The 19,053-nt window shown below is 49.6% G+C and overlaps 3 protein-coding genes across 3 annotated transcripts; 2 read left to right on the top strand and 1 right to left on the bottom strand.

Annotated features, from left to right (window-relative positions):
- The first annotated feature begins 3,364 nt into the window (after positions 1-3,364).
- On the top strand, positions 3,365-7,288 carry LOC117854869 (mediator of RNA polymerase II transcription subunit 22a). The gene is made up of 4 exons (XM_034737127.2): positions 3,365-3,560; positions 3,646-3,711; positions 6,110-6,344; positions 6,964-7,288. Exons 1-3 carry the CDS (start codon positions 3,405-3,407, stop codon positions 6,341-6,343), a joined length of 456 nt encoding a protein of 151 aa, XP_034593018.1. The 5' UTR covers positions 3,365-3,404; the 3' UTR covers position 6,344; positions 6,964-7,288.
- Positions 7,289-12,745: 5,457 nt separating this feature from the next.
- Positions 12,746-14,263, bottom strand: LOC117855227 (uncharacterized). Its single transcript, XM_034737534.2, has 2 exons — positions 13,350-14,263; positions 12,746-13,250 (listed from the first exon to the last, which is right to left on the bottom strand). Exons 1-2 carry the CDS (start codon positions 13,950-13,952, stop codon positions 13,182-13,184), a joined length of 672 nt encoding a protein of 223 aa, XP_034593425.1. The 5' UTR covers positions 13,953-14,263; the 3' UTR covers positions 12,746-13,181.
- Positions 14,264-17,126: 2,863 nt separating this feature from the next.
- LOC117858928 (uncharacterized) lies at positions 17,127-18,550 on the top strand. Its single transcript, XM_072293899.1, has 4 exons — positions 17,127-17,294; positions 17,385-17,511; positions 17,612-17,928; positions 18,041-18,550. Exons 1-4 carry the CDS (start codon positions 17,127-17,129, stop codon positions 18,548-18,550), a joined length of 1,122 nt encoding a protein of 373 aa, XP_072150000.1.
- The last annotated feature ends 503 nt before the right edge of the window (positions 18,551-19,053 follow it).

Genomic DNA, 19,053 nt, shown 5'->3' with positions numbered 1-19,053 from the left:
TATATCTGTGGTCCTTAAGCATATACCAATTTTGGGCAGGCATGCGAGTTGGCATGCATCCTCTAGTGGAACCAGGACACGATAATACAAATCAAACCAGTGCTTTGGAACATGGATGCCCTGTTTGCATTGATTGTCCACCCAAGAATGTTCAACTTGGAACTCCACTATTAGTTATAACCCTTTTATTTAATAAGCAGTATTATTCTATTATGTTGGCCACAAGAAAAGTAGAATATTCAAGAACTTTTTTCCTTTGAAAATGATATTAATAAAAAAAACTGTCATGGAGAGAGACAGTTTCACCTATGTATACCATATTATTTTACTATCGAAGCAATAGCTTGCTGTAAAATTAGACAAAGTAATAACACCAGAAAATCAACAGATTACTAACCTTGTGGCACTCGAGCGAGTTACCGGCTATTTTGGCAATCATTGAGCAGTTGAGCTAAAACGTTCAAAAGAAAATTCTAAGTTGCATGTAAATCAAACAATATCTATAGTACAATCAAAGCGTTACTTTTTTCAGCCCGAAGCAGTTGCAACCAGTACACGATACATGGAAAATCCATTGCTTATGTCTCAAGACCCAAATGAACTTTACGGTCTTTTTCCCCAAAAGAACATTGCTGAATGCACTAGCACAGATTTTGATTAGAGAACCAAACAACTTTGCTTGTTGTTCAGGAGTTCATCTATCCCCTTCTTTTAGGGGGCCCTAGTCTAGAAGTGAAGCAATGGAGTCAATGTCTCCTTTGGAATCATTGACAAGGCTAGGGCATCATGTTGAAGTGCTGCTCCTGAGTTTCCTGGGGTGGGTCTCACCCCTGTGGCACCAACCAACCAGTCACAGATCAACAGGTAGAGCCAAGGTTGTAGTAGCCCTAGGAGTGAGTGCTATGATTACAAGGAAGATGCCATGCTCAAGCTGACACATTGGCATTGGGGTTTGGAGAGAGAGGGGGGATAAAAAGCGCACTCTGGTGGACTGCTGATGATTTGGTCTGATGAAAGCTTGCCCACTTTATTGGTATCTGTACTTTGCCTTTCACTTGGCTAGCCCCAGTTTTCTGGTACTCTTTGCTACAGCCCACGGATGCTGCTGCTGCTCTTCTTTGACACATGGCTTCATCCATCCTTTGATGAGCTCTGATTGGATGGGAGATCAGAGTGAGTGAGCACTTTCTCTTTTTCTGTTCCAGCATATATGCATACTTCACAGTTCACACCTAGGATAATGCTGGCGATGCTGATGCATGTGGAGTGTCAATTCTTTTTTTCTCTCCTTGCATTCGGTTACAGATGCACTTTCACAGTGGCCTCCACCTAATCAGCACATTCAGAATTTTAGAACTGCTGGAGTGCATTCCAGTCTAATCCAAGAGTAGAGCCCAATCCCCAAAGCTTCTAAAAAATTCTAGATACTAAATAGGCGCAGTGTTCTATATCTGATAGAGTCAGGCCAAAATCCTTTCAAGTGTAGCACATGCTAAGTGCTGTAGGTCAGAAGCCTGATTAGAGGGGTCCAAACACTAGCTTAGCTCCTTAAGCATCGTCGGTATCTCATAATTGAGCTAGTAATAGTTTTTACTGTAGTGTGAGCCAGAGCACGACACCATGCATGCGTGCTAGACTGGTAGTACTTGGCTATGCTAAATTGCCATGCTATGCTGCTAATTGAATGAGCACTAGTCGCGTAGGTTTGTTAGTGATGAAATGTAGCTAGAAAGGCAGAGGCATCTAAAGCGATTGTCGGGGCTAGCTGTCCGTTCATGCAGGTTGAGTTACTTGCAAGGGAGAGGAAGAGCGATGACGTGAGAAAGTGGAATCAAACGCTGAGAGAGATTTCCGGCAACAACACGAACAACTAACCACCGCAATGGAAAAGCAAGGATGGGTGGTAAGAAGAAACAGATTGAGCAGAACAGATGAAAACGAGGGGAAAGAGTGATTTTCTTTCCTGCATGTCCTCCTTGTGATTTACTTTTTCTTACAGTTCTAGTAGATCAAAGCAAACCCCTAATGTGGTCTATACAGAAAATGTAAAAGAAAAGGAAAGAAATGTACCACTAGGACTTCCCGTTGTTGCCGTTGGGCCGTGAATAATGATGCACAGAATGGCTTGGGCTTCAAATCCGCGTAGCTGATTGATTTTGTGCCAGGCCCATTGAATATTGCAATCCCAGACAGATCCTTATCCTCATGGCATGACGATGGCAAATTTGGCATTTTGGCAATACCAATGACGACAGGAACAATTAACAGCGGGTGAAATGGAGCGCCCCCCTTCTCCTGTAACGGCAACGAGAATTCTTGAGCGTTTTGTAGGAGCATGTGTTTAAATTTTTCTTGTTCACTGGGAGGTTTGTGGAAGCTGAATGTAGCACGTCTCACATGCGCCTGTTAGAGAATATATAGCGTCCAAGTGTATTTGATATCAAATTTCCATGGTTTACACAAGCAGCTAGGAATCATAGCACAATTTTACCATTCACAAAAGCTAACTTCACTTTACAATAGGGTTAACGAAAAACTAACTTTTTTCATTTTAGTCGTACTTCACCGTTCTTTGCACAGAGATAATAATCAATAATTGAACCGGAATGTAGCTTTGTACAATTGTATAAGGCTGCAAACAGAATCATAATGGGAGCTCCATCTAGTGTCACCAGATCACTTTAAAGTCCTCTAATTTGATTAGCTCCCCTTCCAGATTCAAGCTCATTAAGTTCAATCAAAAGTTCTATTTCAGCTACTTTTAAAGTGTCTGTGTTTTCCTTGTTTTGCCGTGATTTCCTAGAAAGGTCAAGGTCTATAGGTCGATGCATAATTCTTAACTTAGTCACACACGATATACAGTCAACATATCCAATCCTTGCATTAGTCAAGAAAATAGAATAGAAAATGGGCGAAAAAGGCTAGGTTAGGGGCTTAGGGCTTACTTTAGGCATGTAGACTGCCTGCTGATTGCCTTCCGCCTCCACGCATTGCTCTGGGTCCGGCGTCGAGGCTCGCGATTTCACTTATCGCCGGTGAGGGCGAGCCGATAGCGGTGGCGGCGGTGGCAGCGGCGGCCCTGCCTCCGCACGCTTACAAATCGCCCTCCGGGGCGTGCCTCTTCTATTTGTTGGGCTATCTCTGGTTGTGGTTGTGGGCTTTGACTTTTTTTTGACTGGGATAGACGGACTGTTGGGCTCGATGCGACGTGACGCTTCGGTGTCTATTTGGAAAGCCCATCCATTTCCTAAGGCCCAGCCACCATTTAGGCCATGTAAACCGCTCAGTCAGCCCTGCGTGTTGGGCTTGGGGCCGTCAACCACCACTGGTGGCCCCTTTTATGCAGCAATTCGGCGCTCTCACTTGCAGCCCACAAGCCGAAGCTGCAGCCGGCCACCCGCGCGATGAGCAAAGTAGGCGGCGGCGCCGGTTCGGCCCCCGGCCCGACGGCCGCGGCGGCCGCCGCGGCGGTGCAGAAGCAGAAGTCGCTACTGCAGAAGGCCGATGCCGACGTCTCCAGCCTCGTAGACAACTTCTCCTCCCTCATCAACATCGCCCGCGTACGTCCCCGCGCCCTACTTTCCCCTTTACATCCGGCAGCCCCGATGCACTCTGACTAACCCTAGCTTGTGATGTCATGCTCAGGTCAACGACCCGCCCGTGCGCAACTCGCAGGAGGCCTTCCAGATGGAGATGCGCGCAGCCCGCATGGTATGGACCTGCTCGCTGCCCACCAACTGTTAGTGAATTTGATTCTAAAACTTGTGTTTGAATCAAGCATACCCTAGTTATTTTCTAAATACATGAGCAAAATTTGGAGTGATTATACTGTTGTGTTATGAGTAGATAGAATTATGTACATTGTTTGAAACATATACTGCAAAAATCAAGACATAAGTGTTCTTCCAGGTTGAGTTTTGACATTCTCAACTTGGCTTCCTTTCAATTAGGTTACTAAATAAGGAGTTTGATTTAGCCATTGCTGCAGTAGATATGCCGTAACCACTTTATGGCATATCCAATAACGAAACCATCAAGAGCCATAGTCTTAACCCTTTAACTTGAGATGAAGAGGCTATGGAATCAGCAGGCATATTGTTATGGGTGCGAATCAGGGGCCAGGGATTAGCCAGCCCCTTACATACAAGAGATTGTTAGCTAGATAAGATGAAGGCTATTAGCTACAGCCTACAGGTTGTTAGCATCTCTTGTTAGGTCAGCCCTAATGCTCTGTATAAGGCACTGCTACCCCCTGTAAGCAGGCAATTAATCAACCAGTTAAGAAAAATTAATAAGTCTTCCCAACAGTCTAGCCCTCCCCTAGTAGCTGACACCACCTGGCTGTCCTCTTGGCTGTCCCGTAATAATCCAAGGATCATAATGTCTGGGATCATATGCCCATAACACATGTACTTAAGCTGCAAGATTAGATATATGTGTAAATTGGATTGGATATTTGGATCCCACATGGTTATACGAAGTGCAAAGATGTGGCCTATTAGGTGCAATGTTTACAAATCACCTAGTCAAGCCTACCAGCCTAGTCGTAAGAGTATGTGATTTGTCATCGATTAGGTTCGATTGTTTGGCTAGTCAGCAATATAGTTGTCCTGCCTGCTCTGGTACCCAATATAGTTGAATGAGGACCAGGAGTGGCTCATCTGATTTAACACGAGCATCAGGGAGAGGAAGCCGATAGTGGCAGCTTGAGGAAGGGATCCGGCGTTGGCACGGACAGAGCTGGTGGCATGTTGAGAAAGGAAACCAGCGGTGTTGAGTTATCCTGGGCAGCAGCTTCTCCTCCTCGAGCTCCTGCAGGCAGCGGCTGGAGGGTCATGGGCTGAACTCCAGACACAGTGACACACCAACTTATTATATACCTGAAACCTAATGGCCAAAAAACCAAGCATGACTGCCTAGGCCCAAGTCACCTTTTCCTCTTCTTCCAGGCTAGTCGTCCCCAACTTAGTCTGACAAGGTTTCTAATCGAGCTAATCTTCTCGAGTGCCTGATCGAGATCCAGGGACCGATAGTCACAACTATTTGGATGACTTAATAACTTTGATTATGTGAGACCTTCCATGAGAACAAAAAGAGTATCCGATTTGACTAGGATGAGAACATAGAAGTACGATTTATGTTGAACACAAGGTGCCCTGCTTAACAAGAGCCAAGGTGATCATTGTAGCTAGGTGAATAATTTTCCCTTCCATATGTTATAGAGGAATGGTGATGTTCTGCACAATTTCATGTCCAGTGGCAGATCCATGAAAAAAAATTATACGTGGGGCGATTACTAGCGAAAAACTAAACCAAAAGTAAAAAAACGCATGATATGTATGTGCACCAATTCACACCGCATTCACATATTGCACTTGCAAAAACTATAGCAAAAAAGTGGATTAGCAACACAAGTGTAGTTTTACGATGTTACCTCAAATTTGAAGAATAAATTTATAGTTCTCTGGCCATACTTTGCAAAATACAAAAAATAGAAATGGGTGAATCTCTAAATTGTATAAATATCAATTAGCCAGTAATAATAAAGTGATTATATGCCTCGAATATTGGTGAATATTATAAGATATACATATCACTAGCAAACAACTAAAAAATCATACAGTGCTTCAATGTTAAGTTGATCCCCATCCAGAGATGTTTCACCTTTGGGGCTTTCCAACTTTGGACTACTACTGCTGGGCTGGGCACCTGGCCATTCAGGCTCATCTGCACATCTAGCATGCAGCTCACCTCATCCAGTCATCTTTGTCAGTTCGTCTAGATCTCGGCTCCAACCATGGCGGACACCGGACAGGGTGTTGGGCAGAGGAACAGAGGGGGGCCTTGAGGGGCAGGGGTTGGTCGACGGGGAAGAGGGGGAGGGGGTCTGGGGCAAACATGCCTGTAGCTGGGCAGCCGCCCCACCCTGCCTATAGGATGGCTCCGCCGCTGTTTATGTTGTACATGCAAAGTCGCCTATTTACCTGATGTGTTTTTTTAAAAGAAAGGAATTAATTCTGGATATGATCATATAACGAAATTGGCTATAAGTGCCATGTCTCAGTTCTGAACTTTAAATTTCTGATATTGTCTTATGTCTTCTGTTCAGGTACATTCAGCAGACTCTCTGTTGAAATTGGTGTCAGAACTTAAGAGAACAGCCATCTTTTCCGGGCTTGCTTCGTTGAATGAGAATGTGGATAGGAGGATTGAGGTGCTTGGTCAGCAGGTGGAGGGAACAGAGAGAATGCTGGAGAGAATTGGGCAGGAGGCAGCCACAAGCCTCAAGGAGTTAGAGGCCCACTACTACTCGTCTGTGGTGAGGTCTTCATCCTATGATTGAGGTGAATATTCTCTGCCCAAGATAAATTGTGTCTGCATTTTTGAGCTTCAGAATTGGGAGTATGCACTTTTTGTAGATGGTTTTGACAGGGATTGTTTACCTGTTGTACTAGCCAAGTACCACTAAGTCGTAGCAGGGTCAATGCTTGGTGGAATGGTTTAACTGAGTACTCCTATTTTGCTTTCCAAAGAAAATTTTATATGGATGTTATGAAGAATGGTAAAGCTATATACTGGTTTTATGATTCATTGGTTACAATTTGTGTTCTAACAACATACCTAATAAAAAGAAATGAATGGGTATTTTATCATGGCTTTTACATGGGAAGCATATATGCTGGAACCTCGGATGATGGGCTTGTTCATCAGTATCATATGACTGTCTTGACTCATGAACTTGACTGATGAATATAAACATTTGTTTTGTTTTCGACTCCATGAACTAGGATAAATACGTTCCCAGAATTCAGAACAAAAACTTAGCTACCAAAACAATTGAAGCTGTACTAATGCAGCGAGTCTTTTTTTTTAATAGTCTGCTTTGATCTTAGATGTAGACATAAATGATCTTGAATACTAACTATGGACATTATAGTTAAATTTTCTTGTTCTTTGTTTCAGGGTTGTCTCAGCTGGTAGGCCTGGATCTGGATTAGCAAAATAATGTGTTTAATATATATTGTGTAGAAATCACTTTGAATTGTTGATTATAGAACAGCTGTAATCATTTTTCAAGACTGTTGTACTACTTGCCTGATGTATGCGTTTTGCTATTCTAACGGTAGAATGTTAGCTCCCATGTACACTAGTTATCGCTGGTCCACCATCTATCTTTACCCTGAGCTGTAAATTGCATGTTGCCTTGAATCTGTTGAATTCCTTGTTATTTCCAAACCGATATGCGTGCTAAATTTTGTTTGAGATCGGGTTGTGAACTGATCTGTCACACAGATGTGCATTCCCCTGCTGAGCTGGGATAGAATTCTCCTACATGACCTATGAAAGAAATCTCATGTTCCTTAGTACTGTTGTGCTACTATTTCTCATCAAATAGCACAAAACTCCTTTTGCTGTTGGATGGTAACCGAAAAGGCTTCCCTGAAAAAGGGACGGCTCTGGTTCTGTGACGCCAATGGAAAGCCTTTCGATGTCGTCCTCGCCTTGTCATTTGTCGACAGGGTCTATCCTATGCACTGTGACTGGGATCCGGGATGAAGTACATGATAACGTGTCGTGTATCCAGACAACCGCCTGGTAGGATTCTTTGTTTTCACACCCCTGTAAGCATTCTTTACGAGCAGACGCTACTTGCTAGGTACGGCACTAGGTACCGACTTTGCCAGTGTATTGTCAGCCTCGGAGAAAAAACACATCTGAAACTCGTCTCCCAAGCCTACAGCTGCTGCATAGCAGCAGAGGCAGAACCAAAGGAAGGATGCAACGTCCCTGTCCATTGCACTGAACAGGTACTCATGAATGGAAAAAAAACGTACGGACGAATAGCAGTGCCAATTGCGATCGTCCAAGCATTTATAAATTCGTGGTTAGTTTCTGACTTTAAACACTGATTCGGAACAACGCCTGGCACAAGTGTCGGATAGCAACTACTGGAACTCATGCAACGTCTGGCTGTTCTAAATTTAGAAAAAATCAAAACGACATATAATTTAGAATTAGAGTGAGTACTTCTCCTGCAAAGGAAATGGCACAAGTGACCTTGATTTTTCTGCCAGAGTGCATAATAAAGAGGGTTTTTCCACCACACATGGCCGCACATCAACTTGCACTGTTGAAAGGCGTCAAGGCTCCACAAAAAGGGCGCAGCCTTGGGTAGGGCACAAAACCCGATATCCGAATCCGAACCCGCAAAAAACCCGAGCCCGAACCCGTATTACCCGATGCCCGAACTTTTATCTCGGGTTGGACACCAGGAAACCCGAATTAAACTCGGGTAGTTCGGGTTCCAGCGCCCGGAACCCGAGCAGCCCGTTTACCCGAACTAACAAAAAAAAATTCACCTGCAGTAGCAGCCTAACAAACAATTGCACATTCAGCCCACTGAGCCCAGCCCAACTAAAAACAAATTTAACCCTAGCATGTCCTCCTCGCACGCAACACATCAGCATGACAGCATCTCCCGTCCTCCACGCGTCGCCGACTCGCCGCCCCCATCCTCCCCTCGGCTCCTCGCGCGGTCGCGCCGCCCCGCCCCCATCCACCATCCTCCCTGCGCCGCGCCACCCCCATCCTCCTCTTCGGCTCGTCGCCGCCCCTGTGCCGGCGCCACTGAGGCCAAGCTGCTGCCTGCTGCCCCATCTCTCGTCGAGCTCCCGTCGTGTGCCCACACCAGCCCCGGCAGGCCGCGCGCCGAGGCCCCCGGAGCACGGGTGGCGGCGCCGCCGCGCCCCCACGCCGGATCTGGATCCCGCGAGCAGGCGGGGCAGCGGCGGTGGCGGAACAGCGGGCGGGCGGCGAAGGCAGCTGGAGAGGGAGAAGGGGAGGGCAGGCGGTGGCGGAGAGCAGGGGAAAGGCAGAGAGAGCGCGACAGCGGGGAGGAGAGGGGGCGGCGAGGAGGAGACAGGAGAGGGAGAGGGACTGCAGGGTGCGGGCATTAGTCGGGTAGAACGGGTTAACCCGAACCCGAGTTGTCGGGTTTTAAATCTCTGGAGTATATCTCGGGTTCCTTTTTTCAGAACCCGAAATTTAGAAAACCCGACCCGAACTTTTCGGGTTACCCGAACGGCCACCCCCCTTGGGGACGCAACAAGCCTCACTCGCTTGCGCAAGGAAAGCAAAGCTAGGGGAAGGAAACGGAAAAGGGGAAAGCGAGCTCGTCTGCACCAGAAGAAGCATTTGCCTTTGATTCTACACGCCACCGATCCGGTTGAGAATCCGGAGTTGCTAGTAGCGTCATCTTCCAAATTCCAAGCCCCGATTACTTCTTTTTTTTTTTGTTGGCCCGAATTCCCCGTGGAGTCTGCCTGAAACCTGCACGTCTAACTCGATCAGCTATGCTATGCTATTGCTTGCTCTGTGAACTGTGATCTCGTTGGACACAGGGCCTGGAAAGCCACTCGTGCTTACGAGGAATCTTACGTGGCAGACGACATGGTCCGCGCGTGGAGCCCGAGGAGCGGCACGGGCCCTGCCGCTGCCGACAGCTGAACCCTACGCTAGCTGTAGAGCGCTCCAGCTCGACCTCACCTGGCGCCTCTATTTTACTAACGTCATGTTTAGTTACCCCAAATTTCCAACTTTGACACTATACAAAAAGAAGATTCTCAATCACATCAAACTTGCGGTACATGCATGGAATACTAAATGTAGACGAAATCAAAAACTAATTGCACAGTTTTGTTGTACTTTGCGAGACGAATCTTTTGAGCCTAATTAGTCAATATTTGGACAATAATTCACAAATACAAACGAAATACTGTAGTTGCGCATTTATGGTAAAATGCCAATTTTGCTACTCCCAAATTGGGAACCAAACAAGGGCTAACCCGCTTGGCTCGAGATCTGCTACGGTCTGTGTGGTCTGTGGATATGCAACGCGCAATCGTTCAAAGTTTTCATTTTTCAGTTGGAAACGCCTAACGTGTCGCCGGGTGACGCTGGTATTTGTCATTTCGAGCAAAGTTCCTTGTCGCCGACGTAATGAAACTACTGATGATAAAGGGGGTTAGGGATGGAAATGACAGCATGATTTGGTGATGGGTGCTACTACATGCATGAACCTTGGGTGCTTGCTCGATTAAAACGTTAGCTTCGGCTAGCTCCTCCCTCGTGCTTTTTCCCACGCCAAAAAAAAAAGAATGGGGAATAAGTTCTCGGGGGAAAAAAAGGTCTACTGTCTGGTTTAACACGGCGAGAATGGGGAATAACCCACTTGAACAATGATTCTTGGCAGATACTAGTATGCTACAACACTGATCCGGGCATTGACAAATGACAACAAAACCAGCTACGAGTTGGGACCATGACACCCACAAGGTTTGCATACCATATCAGTCGATGCCTACGACAATTCGGGGAAGCAAGCAACAGTCAGTGACCGATAGAATTTGCCAATTTGGTAGCCCATTTTACGAGCTGAGAAATCAATCACTGCAAGTTCGATCACGTACGCTGTTAGAGTACCTCCAATAGACCACCTATTTTTAGTTCTTCATTGACTTTCTATCTAAGTTGTCGAAAAGATTCCTCTCCATATTGAACTGCAAAGATTCCTCTCCATATTGAACTGCTTGTTCCAACGGACTATCTATTTTTCACTTTCCAAATCCCAATAGCTAACCTCTAAAAATATACATTCTCCATCCACTCCAACAATCTCTCCATTTCGCACTACAATAGCCTCTCCATTTTGCACTCTCCATTCCGATAATTATTGCGCGTGGGATCCACACTTTGGCAACACAAATTAACTTGCTAAGTTTGGTAAGTGTGTGGGGAAATTTAGCAAGTTGGATAAGGATGAAGAGTCAGATATCAACTCTATTGGACCACCATTTTTTTACTAACTTGCCAAATTTTAGTTTGGAGAGTCAGATAAACACCGTTGGAGTTGCTCTTAACTACAAATGTGTTGGTGCATGTGAACGTGACTCGTGGACCCAGCCTACAGGCGTGAACGATACCCCTGCCGCCTGCCGGCCTGGCCGAGCAGGGAAAGTACAGCAACAACTGTTTCCTACTGCTCCCTACAGCCTACACGCGCCACGACTGCACGAGAGAGGACGGTAACGGGTAACCCGTAACGGTGCGGGGCCAGGTCCGGTATTCTCTACGCGCGGGCACGCGCCAAGCTGTAGGCCCGTAGCGACCGACCGTGGCTGGCTGCACTGCGACCCGACCTGGACCCGACCCAGCGTGTTGACCGTGCCCACTTCATTACTCTCTAATCCCATATTCCCATCAACGTGTAAACTTGTCAGTCCGCCGCCGCCACGCACCGTCGTCGGTGGTACAGCGAAGAACGCAACGGGACGGGACGGCGTTGTCTAATTAGCACGTGCCGTCTTCTCCGAAATCCTAATCAGTAATCACAGTCGTCTCGGTCATAGCCTGAGCCGATCAAGCCAAACAATTCGGGTTAAAAATTCCAACTTTCCCCGTGCACGCTCTAACCTTGACCTTGTCTACAAAAGGGTCGAGACTCGAGAGAACTAAATCCATTATCTGCGCGTGAAGTGACTTTTCTGTGGACGCACAACAACGATAGATACAGTATTTGCGTGTCAAAAAGTCAACCGTGCACTCTGAAAATCGTACGACTACTACTTTGACAGCGAAGACCACGCAGTATTCACCGCAGTAAATTCGCCGTCGCCTTTGCAGCAACCTGACGGGCAGGCTACCCCAGTAGACTCCCGTTCGTACCCTGTTGGGTCTCTGGGCAAGACCGCAAGACCACAAGAGCAGTGTGCCTTGGGAACGAAGAACGCTAGAACAGGACTCACAGATGGAGCAAGGAGTGGGGGGGTGTTGCCTTGCATTGCAGAGTTGCAGTTGCAGGGTAACATGGATCCTCCTCTATATACGTCTAGGCATCAGGCATGGTGTTCCAAAGGGCCAACCACATTTGCGTGCAAGTTGTTCAGAGCGGCTCAGCCGCTCAGGCACAAGCAAGTAGGTGCACCGAACGATCGGAGCCGTGCACCGCCGATCAGACGGCGGCGGAGGATCAAGGCCATTTAAGGCCTGGAAGGGTTTCCACTTCTCACCATCAATAACCAAGATCGCCAACAGTTTTGGTTTCAAACCGTGACAACAACCTACTACTAATAACAACTCGTTTAACACATTACACATAACAGCCAGCCGGCGCGTAACCGCCACCGGCGCATGGGGCGCGCGTGGACCGGACCCATGGACCGGCTACCGCACGGACGGAGCAAGCGTACAAACCTCATCACCAAGCTTGGACGGTCCACGGGCCGGGACCACCCGGGATCGGATATGAGTCAACTAACTCTCTGGCCTCCCTCTGACACGCGGGCCCTCCCCGGCCGCTAGAAACAGGCAACGAAAAGGCCCTGCCCACCGAGCAGCGCCACCAGGCAGGGTTTTCTCCAAACTGTTCGGTTCCGGCGCTGGTCGGGCCCGCGCGTCAGCCGAACAGCCGTGAATTCCTCTTCGTGCTCTCAAAGGGGCCGGGCCTTGACCATGTGGCCCGTGCAGTGAGCCATACCACACCGCCCTAGCCGTTGCCGGAAAAAGCTCACCCGGTATGTGACCAAAGATAAGCCACTCTCGTATTAATCAGTCCTTCCTAGCAAAACCACAACTGTGGAATAACTGTGCTGCGATCTTCACTGCTGTATGCCAAGATCATTTTTTTCAGAACAAAAAAAAACTACGAGTGAACATATGGAGTTATTGACAATCGACAATGAACATATATGGTAAGCATGAGTCAGTTCTTTTTCCAAATTTGTGCAACGTTGCAACTTCATGGACACGAAACAGCGATGCGAGGAGCAAGACAGCATTAACATTGGAGAAATGTACCATCAAGGTGCCAATACCCAGCACGCACCAGACGACCAAATATCCCTTACGTACTTTTGCTAAAGATAACAACTTGATACGAGTCACTTTGCTGCTTACTGCTACTGCTACTAGCATTCTATTTCGACCAATTAATAATAGTTACCGATAGCTGATTGGATCATCATGGTAACATCACCAGCAGAAGACGGACGACGAAGGCTAAAGAAAGAATTAACAACACCGGGGTTGGGATTGGCGAATTTGCCTTGCGGGTTCCTTGCGTCCTCGTCGACGGCGGCTCGACGGTGCTCGATGGGCCGGCGACGATTTCCGCGGTCCGCCCCTCACCGGTCGTCCGGCACCCGGTAGGTCTCGGCGGTGATCTCCGACAGCCACGAGCCGGGAAATAGCATCTGGGGACGGAAGGTTTTACGAAATTACGAATGGGTCCCTGGGAAGGGGTAAAGGGACGGGCGGAGACGGCGGAGGGAGAGCAGAGCAGAGGGACTCACATCGAGCTGCTTCTGCACGGGGCGGGGCCGCCGCCTAGGGCGGCGGCGCGGGCGGGCGCCGGTGACGGCGTAGATGTCCTCCTCGATCTCCTCGCTCGTCAGCATCACGGAGAACCGCGCCCGGTCGAGGGCCTCCGCGCGGGCCCGCGACGGCCTCCGCTCGGGCGGCGGCGACGCGCTCGCGGACGCCGACGCCGACGGCTTGGGGCGCCGCCGGGTGCGCAGCTTCCACGGTGGCGAGGCGGCGGCGGCAGGCTCCGGGGCCTCCGCCGCCGCCACGTGGTCCACGTCGGCGGCGTCGCTGCTCCCTGCTTCCGCCTCGTTCGGGTGGCGCGGGGCCTTCTCACAGGCCACGTCGAGCTTCCCCGGGGAGCGCCTCGCGGTAGCGGTGGCCGTGCCGGTGGCGATGGCGTCGCCGCCGCGGTTGACGTGGGCGCAGCGCAGGACGCGGTGGCTGCCCCACGTCTTGAGCGACGGGAACGAGGAGAAGGCGACGGCCTGGCGGGCGTTGGACGTGGCCGCGGCCGCGGCCGCCTCGACCGCCGCGGCGTCGGCGACGGGATCCGGGGGAGGCGGCGGGGGCGGCTCGGCCGAGATCACCATGGCCGTGGGCGACGTGGCTGCGACGCCCCCCGGGGGGGAGGGGGGGCGGGAGAAGCCCTAGGTGGCTGGCTCGGAGGGCGGCGGCGACGACGAGAGGAGCGCGTGGGACGTGGTGAGGAGAAGGGAGAGGCGAGGAGACGAGAAGAGAAGGCCGGTGATGGAAGTGTGGGGGGAAAGGAAAAATAGATGGAATAGTGGGTGTTGGCGATGAATAAATATTGGGGGCGTGTGCGTTGAGGTCTCGACGGGTATTTCAGTGTCTTCATTTTTCTTTTCTTTTTGTTTTTCTCTTGCTTATGTGATTTTAGATGAGACGGTGTGCTCTGTTGGGGACTTGGGGTTGATGTGGATGGGTGGTGAATTGCATTCAGCAACTGCATCTGCACGGACGGAGTGCTGTGTTCTGTTTGCATGCAATACCTTCGTGGTATTGCGTTTCTTTTTAAACAGGTTATACATAGATATTTCTTGAACTCTCTTGCTTCATACTATTAGCGACATTTTAAGTTTTAGGGTTCAAGTTTTAGAGCTGCACCTCGAGCTTAATGGATTAACTTAAGAATACTCATCTCGACGGCAGTGACAAACCATCAATGAAGGTGGGATGGAAGGGGCAGTGGTAACAGAAAAACACCATAAGACAAAGATACGACGTGCGAGATGTACTAAAGATCGTATACGACACGCGAAGCTGTCCTCACGGTGCAATAGTTTGGCTTCATTAAATAGAACTTATGTTCTCTTGTACAAGCTTAATGTTATCATTCCCCTTTTCATCTTTTTTTTATTGCGTTTCGCTTCAGGGTTGTCTTGGTAGAAATTGCAAGTAAAAGTTTGATCACAACTCACAGCAAACAGGTGAGTTTTTCTCTCTCTTTTTTTTTGGAGGGGGGGCACATGAATTTATTTGATGTACCGTGATGAGCCATAAAGTTTAGTGTGACCCTAGCATGACCTCTTATCATATTTTACCGTGCACAAGCCTAGCATATAGCACATCAAAATTGAAAACAATTGAAGGGACTATGTACTAACCAACCACAGTGCATGGGCTAGGACCTACGAACCTGCAAGAGTTTCGAGCGACGGCCGCTTTGTTCTTGTAGCACCACAGCCCTGGACGACGATGCAACAAAAAGAAGAGCGTGCGTGGTATGAATGTATGATCACTCACGGAAAGCGATATGCCCCCGCGGGGGATTCCTTCTTGATGATTTGTTCACAAAGCACCGTGGTCTCGTACGCAAAGAAGCAGGGGAGGGGCAAAAGGGGCAAAAGGGAGGGGGTTAAAATGGTCTCTGTGGCCGGCGCGGCCACTCTTGCTGAGTTGGCCGCCTGCCACACGCAACACAACGCGAGGAGATCCATCTGCGAGCGCGCGCCCGCCCGGCCCGCACAACCACCTGCACGTTTAATAACGCCGTCGCGTCCGGACGGGACGCCCACCCAACGGGCTGACATGTGGACCAGGGGAGCAACCACGTCGTCTGGACCCACATGTCCGTGTGCTTTCCCTACGCCGTCGTTTCCGTTTCTGTCGCTGTATAGTACTAGTGTGGCGCTCGCCGCTCGCATGATGAGAGAGGCTACGGATTTGGGGCGACGCCGCGACGGGAACGGGAGCGACGCGGCGTGCAGGGGAGGCTAGCTGACGCGTGGGCCCCGTGGAGGTGGGACCCGCACGTCAGCTGGACGTTCTCGGCTCAGAGGTTCGAATGTTCACAGAATCACAGGCGGGTGTTCACGTGACCGCTCGCCGCCGGACGAGTCGTTGTTGCTGCTCCTGCTCGCGACTGGCTGTCAGCCGCGGCTGCCATGTGGGCCTCCCGCCGAGCGTCCCAAGCAGGAGCCGGGGGAGCTTTCGCGATGCGACCGTCGGACTGTTTGATTCTTTCTTCGCGTGCCTGGAGATTCGCCTGCGGTCTGTGTGCATCGACGGGACGTGCTCTCTGTTTTGCAGAATCGCATTCGCATCGCATAGGCAGGCACGAGACTGTTCGACTTGGTATGGTAGCGCGCGTGTTTCAGTGCGTTGATGATGAATCATCAAGCGAGTGACGCAATGAACGCCTCCGAACCTACCTAAGCTTTGCTCCTGCGCTGTAGTCGTAGCTGCCCTGTGCCTTACGCGAAAGGGGTCATCTGTGCATCTCAAAACAATCGAGCGCGGCTCACTTCGTTACTCGTTAGGTTCGCCAACAACGGTCATGATCGATCGTACTGATACAGAGGTTCCTGCCAAGGCCCACAGAACGGTGACTATATGATCCCAAGAAATTGCTCCCTCCGTCCACAAATATAAAGGATTCAAGGACTTTGTATGACAATTTAAGAGAAAATGGAAAAAAGACGCATTTACCAATCATTCAAAGTACAATGCATAGACTTTGATCCCCACAAGTTATGGGATTAAGTGGCGGTTTACTCAGACCATTAGTACTTATTGTTATCGGAAATATCAATTGACCAATCCCAGAATAAAGCGGAGAGAATGAGGTGGGAAAAAAGGACACGTTGATTAATGAAAATAGTCTTCGCTTACTCTTGATCTCTTATATTTGCGGATAAATTTGAGATACCATCATACCTTAGATTTCACTCCCCATCTCAAATTACTAATCGTTTTAGCTTTTCTAGGTCCATAGTTTTTGCTATGCACCTAAATATAGTAATTTGGAACCTATGCACTTATAAAAGTTAAAATGATTAGCAATTTGGAACGGAGGGAATATACGAGAACTTTTACATAATTGAGGCATGATAAAATATTATTTAAAATCAAGGTGTATCGAAACGTAACCAAAATAACTCCACTCGTGTTTACAAAACTTCAACTAGGCTTGTATTGTTGCAGCATATTTAAATTTTTTTCAAGTATATTATTTTACATAGAATCCTGGCTCTACGATTCCCTACCATTCGCCCATTCCATCGTGGTCAAAGAAAAAAAAAACGATCCTGCGCCCCATCCCGATAACCTTGAGCAACCGCCTCCCGAACAGCCCTGCGCTGCAGCTCTGCAGCCCCCGCCGATTCAGAGTTCATAACCGCTCGCGTCGCGCCCTTTCCCTCCACAACCACGGCAATCACTTCCTTTCGCCCGTGGTCTGCTTCGTTCGAACTCCTCTCTTCCCTTCTCACTTCACCCGCTCACAAACCAAGAACGCGATCGTCATGCAGCAAGACGCGCGCGCGGTTGCTGACCACCCTGAGGTCCCGGTGCCGGGCGGGGTGGTCGGTGCCGAGGGCGACCTGGCGCGCGAGGCCGCTTCGTCGGGGGCGGGCAATGCCGGCGGCCATGGCGCGGCGGGATCGGAGAGCGACGAGGAGGAGGACATTGAGGTGATCTTTGGTTGTTCCGGTGACGCGAGCGACGGTTCTGAATTCAGAAATGCCCCGTTCTTGATTTCGTTCTTGGGTTCGTTGGAGCAGGAAGCTCAGACGGAGGAGTCGGAGAGGGTAGTCGCTCCGGTGGGCAATGCCGGTCAGGAGGATGCGCCGGGAAGCGCCCAGAACGAGGACCACGAGGTGCCGGAGAACCCTGCGGCGATTCACTTCGGTACGGTTTCCACTTTCCATCCCAAGCCCGAAGCGCTCCCTTGTTCTTTGTTTGTCTTCTTGATTCTGAGTTTCTAAGTTCTAACCATGGATTTTATCAGAGCTTCGAGGGTTTCGACCTGCGAGGCGCGCGATCGCGCACGCAATGCCGCCGTCGTCCTACCGCCGCCTGCCGCTCCGAGGCAGGAAGCGGCCCAACCCGACTCGCTCGATCGTCGTGGGAGACGCGGCGTCGGGTGTCTCTTTCTCCAATGCTTATGATCCTGGCACGTCAGAAGCAGCAAGCGGCCCGCCGCCCTCTGCCAGTCTCGGCTCACCGTCGGCGACGTCGCGATCCGCCGGTGTCTCTGCAATGGCCAATGCCGGCAATGGCGACAGCAATGAAGCTCTGGGCTCGACGGCGAGACGCTCTGGTAATGTCCTTGACCCTGAATGCCTTCGTTCTTGGATGTCTCTCCCATTCATTTTATCGAACGCGTCCGCCAGAGATGGACGCCGCGGTTGGCAAGTCGAGTCCCGGCGATCGCAAGAGCGGCATCGACGCGAAGGACGTCGCAGCGGCGGAGGCGTCCTCGTCACGCCGTCTACCTTCTCGCGGCAGGAAGCAGCGCCGCCCCGACCAATTCATCTCCGACTCCGAGGAAGCCGCGTCCGCAGACCGCGCCAAGGCTCATCGGAGCAACACTGCTCCGGACAGGTTCCTCACGTCATCGGTCCGCGCCGCGCCGACAGAGCAGAGGCCGGAGTGGGTGAGGAAGAACATCACGGAAGGCAGCGTCCGCGACCAGGGGCAGAGCGGCAACGATGTCCTGAGGACGGCGTCAGGTGGCGTTCCAGAAGAGCCTGACGGGAGCGCAAGGATTCTCGCCGTCGCTGCCATTCTCGGCGCCGCTCTGGCGCTCAGCGTGGTCTCAGGCGTGCTCTTCTACATCGTCGGCCAGCAAACAGCATCTGGCCCGCGCGACTCGCACAAGGAGAAGGTAAGCGTCTCGGTTTGTGATGATCCAGTGCTGGGCTGCTTCCGAATTTCTGGGTTTTGACGTGAATTTCTGTTTTTTCAGTGAGCGATCCGAAGGTTCGACTTCAGAGTTCAGCAAAAGCATATCTTAGTAATGGCTTGCAATTTCGTGCGGAACCATTCCGAAGAACGAACTAGTGAAATGGAGTTCGATGTCTGTAACTGGTATTGATAGTGGTGAACCATTGTAATTGCATGGCTATTGCATACCTGCGATTAAGAATGTAGCAAAATACAAGACATTAGATAAAAAAATCCCATAATTTCTTGTGCAGAAGTTAAGAGTTTCATAATGACTCTGCAGTGCTCATTGCTTGTAGCTTTGAAGTTTCTGAGGTCCAACTGCTGACTGCGATTAAGAACGTAGCAAAATACAAGACATTAGATAAAAAATCCCATACTTTCTTGTTCAGAAGTTCAGATTTTCATAGTGACTTGAAGTGCTCATTGCTTGAAGCTTTGCCTGTTCGCTTCAGCTTATAAGCTGTTTGGTGGTGAACAAACCATTGAAGTTTCTGAAGTCCC

This window comes from Setaria viridis, chromosome 5, assembly GCF_005286985.2.
Source record: "Setaria viridis chromosome 5, Setaria_viridis_v4.0, whole genome shotgun sequence".
NCBI classification, from domain to species: domain Eukaryota; kingdom Viridiplantae; phylum Streptophyta; class Magnoliopsida; order Poales; family Poaceae; genus Setaria; species Setaria viridis.
Note: the sequence above shows the minus strand (reverse complement) of the source record. Positions and strands in the feature narration are given on the sequence as shown.